Source organism: Mesoplodon mirus (assembly GCF_964341445.2).
Source record: "Mesoplodon mirus genome assembly, chromosome: 17".
NCBI classification, from domain to species: Eukaryota; Metazoa; Chordata; class Mammalia; order Artiodactyla; family Ziphiidae; genus Mesoplodon; species Mesoplodon mirus.
This window is the reverse complement of record NC_138993.1, coordinates 9190315-9204601: the sequence shown is the minus strand read 5'-3', so window position 1 is coordinate 9204601 and position 14287 is coordinate 9190315. Positions and strand designations below refer to the sequence as shown.

The following is a 14287-nucleotide window of genomic DNA, read 5'->3' as shown; positions in this document are numbered from 1 at the left end:
AACGAAGACCCAACACAGCCATAAATAAATAAATAAATAAAATTTTAATGTTAATTAAAAAAAAAAAGAATGAGAGAATAAAAGACCACAAGAAAGAGATATGCCTTGCAAACACGAATACAAATGAAAGTAGATGCTGCTCTCAAAGACTGCAGAACAAGGAAGATAACCAGGGACAAGGAGAAACATTTCATTAACAACACAGTCTGTTGACAAGGCTATGGGGAACCAAGTACATTCATACACTGCTGGAGAGAATGCAAAATGGTATAACCACTACAGAGGGAACTGTAACAATATCTAGTAAAATTATGTATGTATTTATTCTATGATATATCCACAAAATAAATATTTAAATGTGGAATAACTGCTAGTATATGTAAAGAGAAAAAAAGCAAGGTGGAGAAAGGCATGTATGGTGTACTTTATCATTCTTCTATCAAAGAGGTCATGTGAACACACATACATGTACACATATGCACTGAAACACAACTAGACCGACATGCATGAAAAGACTTCTTTTACGTTGATCTGTAGGTAAGAAGGAACAGGGGAGAGTGCTGAGGAGTACGTGCTAGACTGCTTAGAATATATCTTGCTTTTTCAGCTTGTCTTTAAAACCTGTGAATACTTCATATAATTAAGAAATAAAAATTTTTAAAGTAACCTCAAAAAATAAAAAGAAACAAATGAACAAAAACATGCATCCACTTGGTGGCATAACCACACAAAGAATCATTCCAAGTAACTTTAAAACACAAGAACTTGACTGTAAATCCCTAATGTGATACACCCTAAATACAAAAGAGAACTACACAAGGCAAACAAACAGCTGTTTTTAGGAACCATACTATTCTGAGACCGTTCTGTATTTATTATGGGATAATTCAAATGAGTTATTATGTAATATCATAGCTTTATCATCCTGTATTATCTCAGCATAGGGGAAAAGATAAAAATGTAAAATTGAAGAGGCTCAATAAAAACCCACTTTGAACTGGAATAATCAATATAAACATACAATGCATTTTATCTTCCAAAAACCCCCTTTTTTTTTAAGCTGTATCCACGGAATTGTCCTAGAAAAGTGACCCACACATTAGTAATTAGTACACACAAGATTGACATTCTGATTTCTTAATACTATTCCCATTAAAAGGAACCAGGGCTCCTCAGAGAAATGGCTGAATCCAGGTCGGGGGCAGGACATGTACAAGATGGGTCTGGAACATTTTGTCATACCAGGTTGCGAAGACATTACAAAGATTAGTGGAGTTATTCAAAAGGATTCAGAAGTCAATCTGAATAGCCTAGAGATGGGACAATGTGAGCATCGAGTGATCACTGTAATTGACTGAAACACAAATATGAGTAAATCCATCAGTTTATAATGATATTTTTAAAAGATGACAACAGAGGATACTAGTAAACTAAACTCCTCACTCTTGATTTTGAACTCTGTTCAATACATAAAAGAATCACCTATTACTTACAGATATGGAAAACAAACTTATGGTTACCAAAGGGAAAGTGTGGCGGGGAGGGATAAATGAGGCGCTTAGGATGAACATATACACACGACTACATATGTATAAGACAGATAACCAACAAGGACCTACTGTAGACACAGGGAACTCTACTCAATATTCTGTGATAACCTATATGAGAAAAGAATCTTAAAAAAAAAGAATATATGTATATGTATAACTGAATCACTTTGCTGTACACCTGAAACTAACACAACATTGCAAAGCAACTATACTCCAATAAAAAAAAGATTATTCATGATGTTTTAAATAAACTGATAAATAAATTAAATGAAAAAAAGCATTTTAATTTTTCTTCATGTGCTTTAAAGTAATGCTTATGTTTCTGCAAGTTAATTGACTTAGAGCAAAACGAATAATATTAGGTACAGAAAAAAAGCCTGAATAAATAACTTCTGATGCTAAAAAAATTAAAAAAGGAAAAAAAAAGTATCAAGCACTTATCCTGCTGAAGAATAGATGAGAAGTTCCTCTTTATAAAAGTATTCAGCTAACAAGTGATAAAGGAATGACAGAGTATCATTACTGATTACTAAATATGATCAGCTGCTAACATCATAAAAGAGAAACAGCCAGGTATTACATTCCTCCTGACAGAAGAGCATACCACCACCTACAAAGTGGTCCTGTGACGACAAAATTGCTGAAGCAGAATCCAATCAGGCCTCTGGATTCAACTATCACTTTACAGAAAACACAGGAAAATGTTAAAGCATGCCAAAGGCATACAATTAGCAAAAATCAAAAATCAGTTTATGTAAAACTCTTCAAGATAAACAACCTGGTTTCTTCATCAAACACAAAGAGAAGAGCTAACTGGAGGGGTAACCGACGGGAAAAAAGGGACTTCAGAGACCTATCAAGCAATAACAATGTAGAAACCTCACTTGGATCCCGATTCAAAAAAAAAAAACAAACTATTAAAAAAATTACTATATTTTTGAGAAAATTAATTGGATATTATTATTAACTGTGTTTACAATAAAAGCATTGTGATCATTTTTTTAGAGTTCTTATCTTTTGGAGATACTGAGATGTATAGATGAAAATATAGAGTCTGGGATTTGTTTTCAAATATAAGGGGAATGCAGGGAGTGGGTAGAATTATAAATTAAACGAAGTGGCTTTTAGTTATTTATATATAAACGGGTTGGTGGATACATGGGAGTTCACTATAATATTCTACCTCTTCTTTATATGTTTGAAAACTTCAATAATAAACTATGTAAAAAAACAATTCGAGCCTCACCAAAATGCCCTCTTTTTAGTCTGTGGTTTGTGGCTTCTTTGTGAAATGAAAAATTATTATTTTCTGGTTACTTCAGTAACTGAAGTCCCCAGAGAAGACCTATCTTCTCATAAGTCAGTCTTTACAATACAAACATCCATAATCTCTTTTCTTAGTAATCAAGAGAAAAATTACAGGTCACACACAAGTAAGAAGCAACTATGGTGGAGACTTTCAAAGATAGCAGGAGAAATTTTAAGTTCATCCAGTATTCTGCATACTCATTTAAACAGAAAACAGAAATATACCAAAACAATAAGGAAGGAAAAAAAAAAAACAATTTCAAGAATTCTAAAGCCCTAGGCAGACAGAGAAGTTAATGAACATAAATGAAGCAACTACCTTCTGACTGCTTTTTATATTAATAAGTTTCTATTAAAGGAAATCCTTTATTCCCTCATTAAATTGATTTTTCCCCTTAAAATTCAAGGGGAAACCCCCCTGCTGCCCGGGTTGCGAACAAAACTGGAAAACACATTAAAAACACTGATGAAAAAAACTCCAAATCCTACTACCCTGAAATCATTAGTGTTAACATTTTTTAGAACTACTTCTAAAATTTCTCTGTACATACATACACATATTAAATAAATGAGAATACAAAATATATATTACTTGGAAACTTTTTTTTTTTAAAGGTCACACGGGTCTTCAGTGGCTGGCTATACCACAATGAATCTAACCAATCTCCTACCATTGAGCATTTAGATGTTTTGTTTTTTTTTTTAAATCTTGACAACAAAACAATGAACATCCCTGTGCTAGCTCTTTATCTGAGCTTTATATCCTATAATCTGCTCTGAGATCCTGGAGCTGTAAATCACATTTCCCAGACTCCCACAAGAGCTGGTAGGCTCTTCCAACAAGAGACACCACAGCTTCTTCAAGGCCTTCTCTGCAGTAGCTGTGCTGCCCTGCAGCAAGAGCCAGGCCACCCCTACTCTGATAGCTAGTTAGCACGATGTGGACAGGCTCTTCCACCCACTGGGCAGTCCTTAACACTGCTTATTCCCAGTTGTTCCAACAGCCCTAAGGGTGGTAACTGCTTCCAGCAAATCATAATCTCTGAGCTGCCAAAGCAACTTTTTGCTCTTTCAAGCTTTAAACATCTGTATTAATTAATTTATTTACATTTAAAATACCTGGAATGGTTTCTGTTTCTGACTGGACCTTGAACCATCTACCCACTATGTAGACATATTTTCTAATTATCTCTGGAATAAATACCTCAAAGTGAAACTACAGTATTAAGCACCACACACATTTTAAGTTGGTAAGTATTACCACATTACCAACTCAGAAAAGCTGCATCAGTTTATATTCCAACTGAGAGCAGCACTGGCATGCTAGCTAAAACTGGTTATACAGCATGTGGGTATTGTATTTGCCTCCAGTACTCTTAGCAGGCATAAATGTCCTTTCCTAATGTGATGAAGGACTTCCTGTTTGTAAATTTCTTATTTATTCCCTATGTTAGTATTCTACTGTGAGGCATGTCTGTTATTCCTTTGTTAAGAATCTTAATACATTACAAATATTAACCTTTTCTAAAGTCATATATATTGAAAATAGCTTCCCAGCATACCAGTTCTGTTTCTAATTTATTTCATGATTTTTGCTTTTGTCTAAATAGTATTCTCCCTCACTAAAATATAAGGACAGAGACTTAACCTGTCCTTTTCATTTTAACATCCTCAAGTACCTCATACACAATGAAGGCTCTACAAATATTTTTTCAATAAATGAATTTTTAAAAATCCAATCCATCAATATTTCAATTGTGACTTGGCATCAGTGTCCCTTTCACCACAAAGTAAGAAGTTACAAAAAATGTACTGGTTACTAATACGTTTATTAATTAATTTTATATGTACTTAAAATCTTAGATATATGAATAATCTTTGGCTCATCTGGAATATATGTAAAAGCAAGTAAGCAGTCTACATTAATTTTTCTTTTTAAAACAGCTTGCCAATTATTTACTCAATAATCTAAGTTTTCCTAATTTCTTTGTCAAATATTATACCCCTCACTATTATAGGGTTGTACAGAGTTACAAATTTCTTATACACTTTACTTTTAAATCTTCTGATTTCTACTCGTATAATATTTTCTAAATGATTGTTAATGGTATATAAAGAAAGCTTTGGATTTATACATACTTATTTTGCCCATCTTATTTTTTAGTATTTTACTAGTTCTGCAGTTCATTCTCTTGAATTTTTCTTAGAATATGATAACTTTGCTTCCGCCTTTCCAACGCCTGCACCTCTTATTTTCTTATGTAATTATATTGGTTAATGCTTCCAAAACAATGTTAAATCACAGCAGAGCTAGTGTATTTTCTCATCTTGCTCCTGATTTTACTGGGAATGCTTCTAATGTTTTACCATATGATGGTGCATACTGGTTTGAGAAGTATGAAGGCATTAAATTGTATTTTATTGGGTTTAATTATAAATAGTTGATTTTTTTTAACAGAAGCCCTTTCAGCATCTGTCAAAATGATCTATTGTGTGCCCTTTCCTTTTTACTCATTTATATAATGAATTATAACATGAATATTAGGCTTTTTAGTAGTAACCCTTTTTGTATTCCTGGAATTAACTACATTTGGCCATAGGATATTCTTGTTTTATTGTAGTAAACTCTCTTTTTGATAATATTTTATGTACAATTTTTGCATCAATATTAGTAAGATTTGTCTTAGTTTTCTTTTGGAGGGATATCTTTTATCAGGTTTTAGCATTCCTGTAGTTACCTTGGCTTTATAAGAAGTAATCTAAATGCTTTCTTTTTCCCCCATGCTCTGAACAATTTTAAAAAATTAGAATTCCTGTGTGTTTTTTTTTAAATATATATGTATAGATTTGAAACACCTCCTTTAACACACACCTTTATTGGCCCTTATTATTATTATTAGAAGGTAATTTTCTCTAATTCTTTCATAGTTATAGTCTATTAGGTTTTCTTCTCCCCTCTACTTGACCCAATTTTATTTATTTACATGACCCTTAAAAAAATTCAGGTTTTCAAATATCTAAGACATAGATATAGCCTAAAATCTAAAATTTAAATAATGAAAGTAAAATGATGAGAAAAGACAAATCAAAGATATGCAAACAAGAAGAAAACAAAAGTTTGATTTAGGGGCATAAGCTAAACTGAATACAAAGAGAAAAAATCACACAACTTGGTAGACAGAGTAACCTCACAATAAAAAGGGGCTAGGGCGTCCCTGGTGGTGCAGTGGTTGAGAGTCTGCCTGCTGATGCAGGGGACACGGGTTCATGCCCGGGTCCGGGAAGATCCCACATGCTACAACGGGAGAGGCCACAACAGCGAGAGGCCCACATTAAGGGGCTAATACATTCCTTAAGTCCTTGAATCCTAAATACTATCCTTCATTTCCCCTTATTTAAGCACAACTTGGCTAGTTAGGAAATGCTTTAGATACATTCTTTTTGTCCATCAAAACTCTCTAGTTGTTGAATCATTAACTTTGGAAATCTTTTGTGGTTGAAAAGAAATAAGTCAGCCTCATCACCTTTCCGTTGTACATGATCTACTTTTTTTTTTTCCCTTGATGTTTATGAAATCACTTCTGTAATCTCTGAAAATTCAGTAAATTCCATCACAGTATTTTCCTAAAACATGAGCCCTTTTAATCTCCAGATTCACGTTTTCATTCGTTCCAAACAAGTTTACTACTATTTTTTAAAAATGTTTTCCATTTCCCATTATTCTGTTGTCTTCTCCACAGAAACTAATCATGGCTTTTCACTATCTGCAATTCTCTTTTTTAACTGCCTTCATTTCTTTGCCCACTATATCTACATTCTATGCAGTTTCCTCAAGTTCAACAGAACCCTTCCTGGTTACATTTTCAATATTGTTTACTCTGCGCTCCTTGCTGTTTATAATAAATTACTTTCTATAATACAAATATGTTCCTGCTCTTCTTTATCCTTAGTTCTGCCATTTCTCTTTTTATGTTATCTTATTTTTGTTCTTTTTTTCCAGATGTCATTTGCTGTTTAATTTTCTTGGCAGTTTAGAACAACTGTCTAAAATTTTCTTTTTTCCTAGAAAAATACAACTCTTCCAAAGTGCTGATCAGCTATCTTTTGAACGCTAAATTATCCCCACAGGATTCATGTTTGTTAATTTATTTGTATTCTGTTAATTCATCTTTGAGTATGAGAAATTCTCTCTGGCTCCACCATTTAAACAAAAATGTAGATAGTGTTTCCCTGAGGACTGAACATTGGGCACTTGTTTTAAAAAATTAACATTAGAACTCCCAACTCAAACTACACTTGCTTAATTAGCTGGATAAACAGCATGGAGGAAGAAGTTGGGACTAAAGGTATCAAGTCCTTTTCTTCTGTGTAATTTCTAAGTCTGTTTAAGCTCCTCCAATTGAGAACCAGCTCCACTTGGACTATGACCATACCTTATGCTATAGGGGACTCTCAGTTTTGGCATATCTGCCTACTTTGGGATGAGCCAGATTCCTGAGAGACTTACTGAGTCATAATGGAACCCATAATTCACCATCATTTTAGTTTAGTGGGTCAGCACATAATTTTTTCTGTTCCTGTAAAGTTGATGAGACATTTGCTTCACAATTCTACTCTAAGCCTTACCTCACCTATAAGCTTTGCTCCTCCTGTTAAGCCCAGAGACAAATGGTATGACCGAAAAGTCTCTCCTTTAGCTCTATTCCAGCTGAAATTAGGTTTTTGCTATTTCTCTCAAAGCTGCCCATAGCTCAAACTCCTCCCTCTAAATGAGCAAATGAAAGAACACTCATTATACATTCCCTTAAACATCTGATTCAGGGATACATTTATCAACTGTCAATGTTCTCACACTCAATTCAGTCTAAATGGCTTATCTAGCACCAATTCTGTCCAGCTCGTGGTAGCTTCTACTTAGATACATTTTTCTTTTAAATTATTTTAGGGAATTCAAGGGAAGATAATTTACTAAACATTCATTTAACTCTATCGTTTTTCCTCAACATCAACTCACCAAATTTAATAATTTAAAATATAAAATCTGCATACATATTTTATCTCCTGGAAGACATATACTATGAATTACTTCATCAAGAACAGTGTGTACACACAGCAGGTATTCAATATCAGCTGAATTAATTCTCCTCATGAGAGATATCCGAAATATACTCAGCATACATATCAAATAACTCTAAGTACTTCAGTTCCATATTAAAGCAGAGTATGTTGTAAAATGCCCTCATGTGTTCTAAAATGTCCACCTTTCGACCTTGCTCTCGTAGTTCTCCTACAAATATATCAAACAATGTTTCTTTAAAATATAAAGGGTACTAGGAAAGACAGTCTAGAATGAAAACTAAAACCTCCACTGAATAAATCAAACTAAAACTTGTTTAAAGTTCTAATTAAGAAAGGAACTGTGCCATAATGGATACGGTACCATAAGCACTGCAAACAAACAGGCCTATATTCAAATCTTCACTCTGCTATTTACTAGCTATGTGACCTAGAACCATTTACCTCAAGTAAACATTAGATTCCCCATTTGGAAGATTAGGATAATTCCTACAAATCACACTGAACTGTTACAAGGTTTAAATGAGATAATACAATAAGTGGGCATTCAGTATATGGTAGAGTTATATACAGTTTATACATATAGTGTGTGTGTATACATATATCTCCAAACTCTGATCTCTGATCTGGATAGGAGAGTCGCAGCTCCATTCCAAAGGGAAGTTTATGTTCTAGGCTCCCTTAAAAATTAAGAAGCCAGTTCTAAACAATAAAGTTTCTTGCCCTTGCCAAAAAGTATACTGTTATAAAATTCTTTTATGTTTCAATTATCACTTAAATAATGCTTTTGTCCTATATATCAATAGTTTCTAGAATTAAGTTCATGCAAATAGAAAGTAATAACAGAAAGTATACCTGAGCCTCTAAAAGCTAGCTTTGTCCAAATCTCTTTCTAAGGAAAAGAGCCGCAGGCAATTCTTCAACATGAAGAAGCACAGTACCCCAACCACAACTAACTAGACCAAAAGTAATGAGAGCTGGATGTAAAACCAATCACCATTGACTATGGCAATATCAAGACCAACTATCAGCTATGCTCTCCAGGAACAGGGAGGAGAGATGCATACAGAGAAGCAAGCAGGGATTCATAAAGAATGAAGACTTATTCGTTTTGAGCTATTAAGAGAATTTGAGCTATTAGAGAATCTTGAACAATAATCAACCACTATTAGAGATCACCAGGATAACAGCACAATTTCCAATTCTTGGAAATACTAGAATACACAAACACACACACATAACACACTGCTGTTAGGATGCTTAACATGCTTCTCTGTTTCCCTGTGCCAAATAAAGCAATACTTCTGAAAATTTCCGAGTCAATACTCATAATCACAGAAGAAGGTAAAGAGTGCTATGGACAATCCTGTTGAAATGCCTTTGGAATTTCCCATCGGACCTTAAATTTTCATGAATTACTTATCCTATGCCATAATATGTCAAGGAACTGTTTTACTGTAAAACTGCTTTCATTAAAATCTTTAAGGGCGGGCTTCCCTGGTGGCACAGTGGTTGAGAGTCTGCCTGCCAATGCAGGGGACAAGGGTTCGAGCCCTGGTCCGGGAAGATCCCACATGCCGCCGGGCAACTAAGCCCGTGCGCCACAACTACTGAACCTGCGCTCTAGAGCCTGCGAGCCACAACTACTGAGCCCACGTGGCACAACTACTGAAGCCTGCGCGCCTAGAGTCCGTGCTCCACAACAAGAGAAGCCACTGCAATGAGAAGCCTGTGCACCGCAACGAAGAGTAGCCCCCACTCACCACAACTACGGAAAGCCCGAGTGCAGCAACGAATACCCAACGCAGCCAAAAATAAATAAATTAAATTTTAAAAAAAAGAGAAGTACATATACAATTCAAAAAAAAACCTTTAAGCAAAACTGATGCTTCAGAAAGAAACGCCATGCTCACCCTACATTTTCATGAATCTTCTAAAACCAATCAATGCTTTCTCCCAGGAAATGAGAATCTAAACTGAATATTTTAGACTTAAGATAACCCAGACATTATTTCCTCAAAACTTAAAAGATTCCAGCTATTACATAAATCAAGAAACAGTAAGTTATTTTTCTGTCTTCCAGAATATTTATCAGAAAAATCTCAACTCACGATCTGATGTGTGGGAAATCCTCTTCAATTTTGCTTCCTGTGTTTTTGAAAATTTGGAGTGCAGCTTCTGCTACTTTTTCATCATCCATTTTCAGACAAGCCAGGAGAGATTCAAATGTTTCAGCAGAATGAAATGAGATGGGATGTGTAAATGAGAGTACCTAAAAAATGATCATAAAAAATGATCTGTAATCCTTTTCACCTTTATAAACCTGAAATGTTACATATTAGAAATACTACAAATCCAAGTAAATACAAAAATAATTATGCTAAAAAATCAATAAGAGCACTATAAATAAAATCTAAAACTTACTCAAATATATAACAGAACTGTTCTTGTGTAGGAAGACTGTACAATCTAAAGAAACAATTACCTTCAAAATTAAATTACATGTTAACATAATTCTACTCAGAATAATCTGGATTTGGTTAATGTTTGGGGAGGGGGGTGGAGGAGAATGAACGTAGGAGAAAAGGAAAATGAGAAGAGAGAATTTTTTTAAAAACCTCTATGATTCTAAACAAAGATCATTAGAAGAGACCAGCTAATAACATTTTTGGAAAAAAGTAATCTAGGGAAGGGGGTAAAACACCAGACAATAAAAGATATTGTAAGGTTACAATAATCAAATTAACATGGTACTAACATTAGAAGCAACAAAAAAAAAGAAAAAAGAAAGAAATAAATAGAGCTTACCATATATAAGCACTTAAGATAGGGTGTAATAGATTATAAAGATGGTAACAGAAAATAAATGAGAATGGATGGAATTTTTATTTTTAATAAATAGTCCTGGTAAAGGTGGATAGTTATTTGGAGGAAATCAAATTAGACCCTCCCCTACAATACACAATTTCAAAATAAATTCTAGCTGCGTTGTTTCAAATTTAAAAATCACAAACAATAAAAATCCCTCTGAACATGACAGGACTTTTAAGCTTAAAATAAATTAGACTCAAATGTAGAATGTAAAGACAAGCAAGTAGTAGAAAAATGTATTAGCATAATGCCATATTTATAAGACTGAGAAACAAGCAAAATAAGTGATGTTATTTAGAGATATACACATAGACATAAATGGAAAATCTATACAGAATAGTTAAGAGAATAATAAACTCCAAATTCAGGACAATCAGACCTGGGAGATGTGGGGTAAAAAGCCACTCAGTGAACTTCAACAGTATTAATATTCTATTTAATTTGAGTTAGCATTCCTTTTACTTTCTATTAGTATTCGTTTTATTACTATACTTTACAACGTACATATAACAGAATACATTTTATTTTTTTATATATCAAATATGTCCTATAGGGGCTTCCCTGGTGGCGTAGTGGTTGAGAGTCCACCTGCTGATGCAGGGGACACGGGATCGTGCCTCGGTCCAGGAGGATCCCACATGCCGCGGAGCGGCTGGGCCCGTGAGCCATGGCCGCTGAGCCTGCGCGTCTGGAGCCTGTGCTCCACAACAGTGAGAGGCCCGCGTACCGCCAAAAAAAAAAAAAAAAAAAAAAGTCCTATAAAAAGGCCAAGGAAGTTAAAAGCTCACTTAAGTCAGTTAAAAAAACAAAAGATTGAGATGTCAGTAGAAAATGAACACAGGATAAAAGTAATGAATTCACCATAGAGAAGACACTAATGATCAACATATGAAAGGTGGCTCTCACTAGCAATAATTATATAAATTAAAACATTATTTTTCGCTTATCAGATTAGTAAAACTCTTAAAATTTTATACTATTCCAAATTTGTGAAGATAGGAGATAGGCACCTTCATACACTGTTGACTGAATTATATATATGTACTGTATGAGTACAATTTCTCTGTAAAGGAATTTGAATATACATATATCCAAGAATTTTGAAAGTGGTCATTCTCTTTGACCTAGTAATGTCCTTCTAGTATTAAAAAAAAAAAAAAGAAAGACATTAGCAGGAGATCTTAGATATATTTACCTTAGCAGTAATAAAATGAGAAAAATCTAAATATCCAACAATATGAAAACAGTTGGGAACACTATGATATCCCCAAAATGAACTAATCACCATTTCAAAAAATAATGTTTATTATTATTTTTAGTATGAGCCAGACACTCTGCTAAGACATTAAGTACATGATTTAATTTAGTCCCTGTGAGAGAAGTACTGTTACTAACTCCATTATAGATGAGGAAACGGAGGCAATTAAATTAAAGCATACATCTAAAATCAGATCTGTTTTTTGACACTCTTAAAAATACTGTCTTAAAAAACATTGAGAAAAATGCTTATAATTTATTATGGGAAAACAGTCAAGATACGAAATTGTATTTTCAGTCTGATCTCAACTATGTAGAAGTGTACATTCTTCTAAAGATTAAAAGGAAACAAAAGATATTTATGAATGATAGGCTTCTCAATGTTTTCTTCTTTATTAGTTTATATTTTCAATGTTATCAACAATTAACTGATATTTTTGTAATCAGTAAAAGGTAGTAGCATATTTTAGCTAACAAAATAACACATAAAACGGACTTTAAAATTTTGGTTCTTCCTGTGGTAGGGGTAAGCAAGTTCTTTGTTTACTAATGAAAGCTTCAAATTATAATCCTTAATATAATTAATACTAGGTTATATTATACAATTTAAACCTGAGAATATTTAGCTTACATGTTAGAATAAACATGCAATTTCAAAATTACCTAAAAATGATTAAGAAAATTTTACTTCAGGTTCTATAAACCTAAAGAAGCAAATCTCAAGTCTAAAAAATCCAAACTATATATGTTTAACAATTGTCTAATTAGGCACTTAATTTCACCTTAAGCATATTTACCTTAAGCAGTTCAAGACCTGCCCTGATGGCTTGATCAGTTGGAACACCCTCATCTTCATCATCTGCTGTTCCATCTATTGATTTGTTCACTTGCTTTATAAGAGCACTAAAGTATGAAAAAGATTTTTTTTCATTTTTTTTAACTCTTCTATTAGCAATGTCTAAGAAAAATAATCCTGAATATTTTCTATATAGACCACAACTAAACCACATAAAATTTGATACAGCTGTTCCCCAACCATTATGGCAAATCAGAAAGCTATAGTAAATATAGCTTCTTTTTGAAATGATATTTTCCTTTGTCCATTCAAATGAGGTCAAAATGTTATCTGATTTGCTGTTTATTAATGCCATATTTTTATTCTTGTATTTTCCGTGTAAAGTTTATGCCTAAACATGTGAATGATAATAGATGTTTTCTAACTATCTAAAGTTCATTATTACTCCAGTAAGTAGAAACACGTATACTGAAATAAAGGATAAATGGCAACATTAAGCACTTTCAAACCATCTAGCAAATATTACTGTGTCTGGCACTGTTATAAAAGCCAGAAAGGCCTCCTCCTGAAAGGTGTAAAAATGCCACATAACAGACACACAATAAATCCTCACTGGAACATTCAGAATAGATCAAAAAGGAAACACAATGTTTTGAAATTTTCTTGTAAAAACAAGCTTATGTGATTTTAAAATAATTATTTGTAATGCACTATTATCGAAAATAATCATTCACTCTGGTAGGTATTTGTTCTTTTTACAAAAAAAAAAGTAACAGACACCAGGTTAGAGACATAATACCTATCAAAATATAAGAAAATTCAATTATTCGATGTTCCTTAAAATGTTTAGTAGATCTACATTTCTACAAAAATATTATGTACTCAAATCTAAGGTCAAGCTACAAGTCAAATATACCTGTCTTCCTTGCAGCATCCTCTTAAATTTATCATTCCCTTAACAATTAGTATCTTTGAGGATGTTTTGTCCTTTTCTGCCCATTTTCCCTGATTAACTGATTCTCATAGCTCCAACCACCCCAAATAAAAATCTTTAGCCTGAATCCTCTTCCCATATTTTCATCAGTCCCAAGGTTTTTTTTTTTTACCTAGATGTACCATAGGAATGAAAAATAACATATATCCAAAATTAAATTGATTATTTTCTTCCATGAGTAAGAGCATGAAGCTCTCAGTCTAGCGAGGGAAGGCCAAAGGCCAAAAATAAGCAAGCAAATAACATTAAAATCAGGGAACAACAGGACTAGAAAGCAGGCCCAGGCAAGAAGACAAGACCCTTGGTTAGCCAGGGCAGTCAGGAAAGGCATTCCTGAAGAGGTACAATTGAGCTAGTAACCAAAGGACAAGAGCCAGTGATATAAAAAAATCTATGAGAAAAAGCATCAACCTGGAAAACCAAAGAGAATCAACT

The 14287-nt window shown here is 33.5% G+C and overlaps 1 protein-coding gene across 6 annotated transcripts in view; it reads right to left on the bottom strand.

Moving 5' to 3' along the window:
- The window catches only part of PDS5B (PDS5 cohesin associated factor B), a 197083-nt gene that overhangs the window by 57937 nt on the left and 124859 nt on the right, over positions 1 to 14287 (bottom strand). For all 6 annotated transcript variants that reach the window (XM_082602513.1, XM_082602515.1, XM_082602518.1 and 3 more), the window contains exons 18-19: positions 12860 to 12965; positions 10046 to 10206 (exon numbers count right to left, since the gene is read on the bottom strand). In XM_082602513.1, coding sequence (XP_082458639.1) covers positions 10046 to 10206; positions 12860 to 12965 — 267 coding nt within the window. The remainder of the gene's footprint in view (positions 1 to 10045; positions 10207 to 12859; positions 12966 to 14287) is intronic.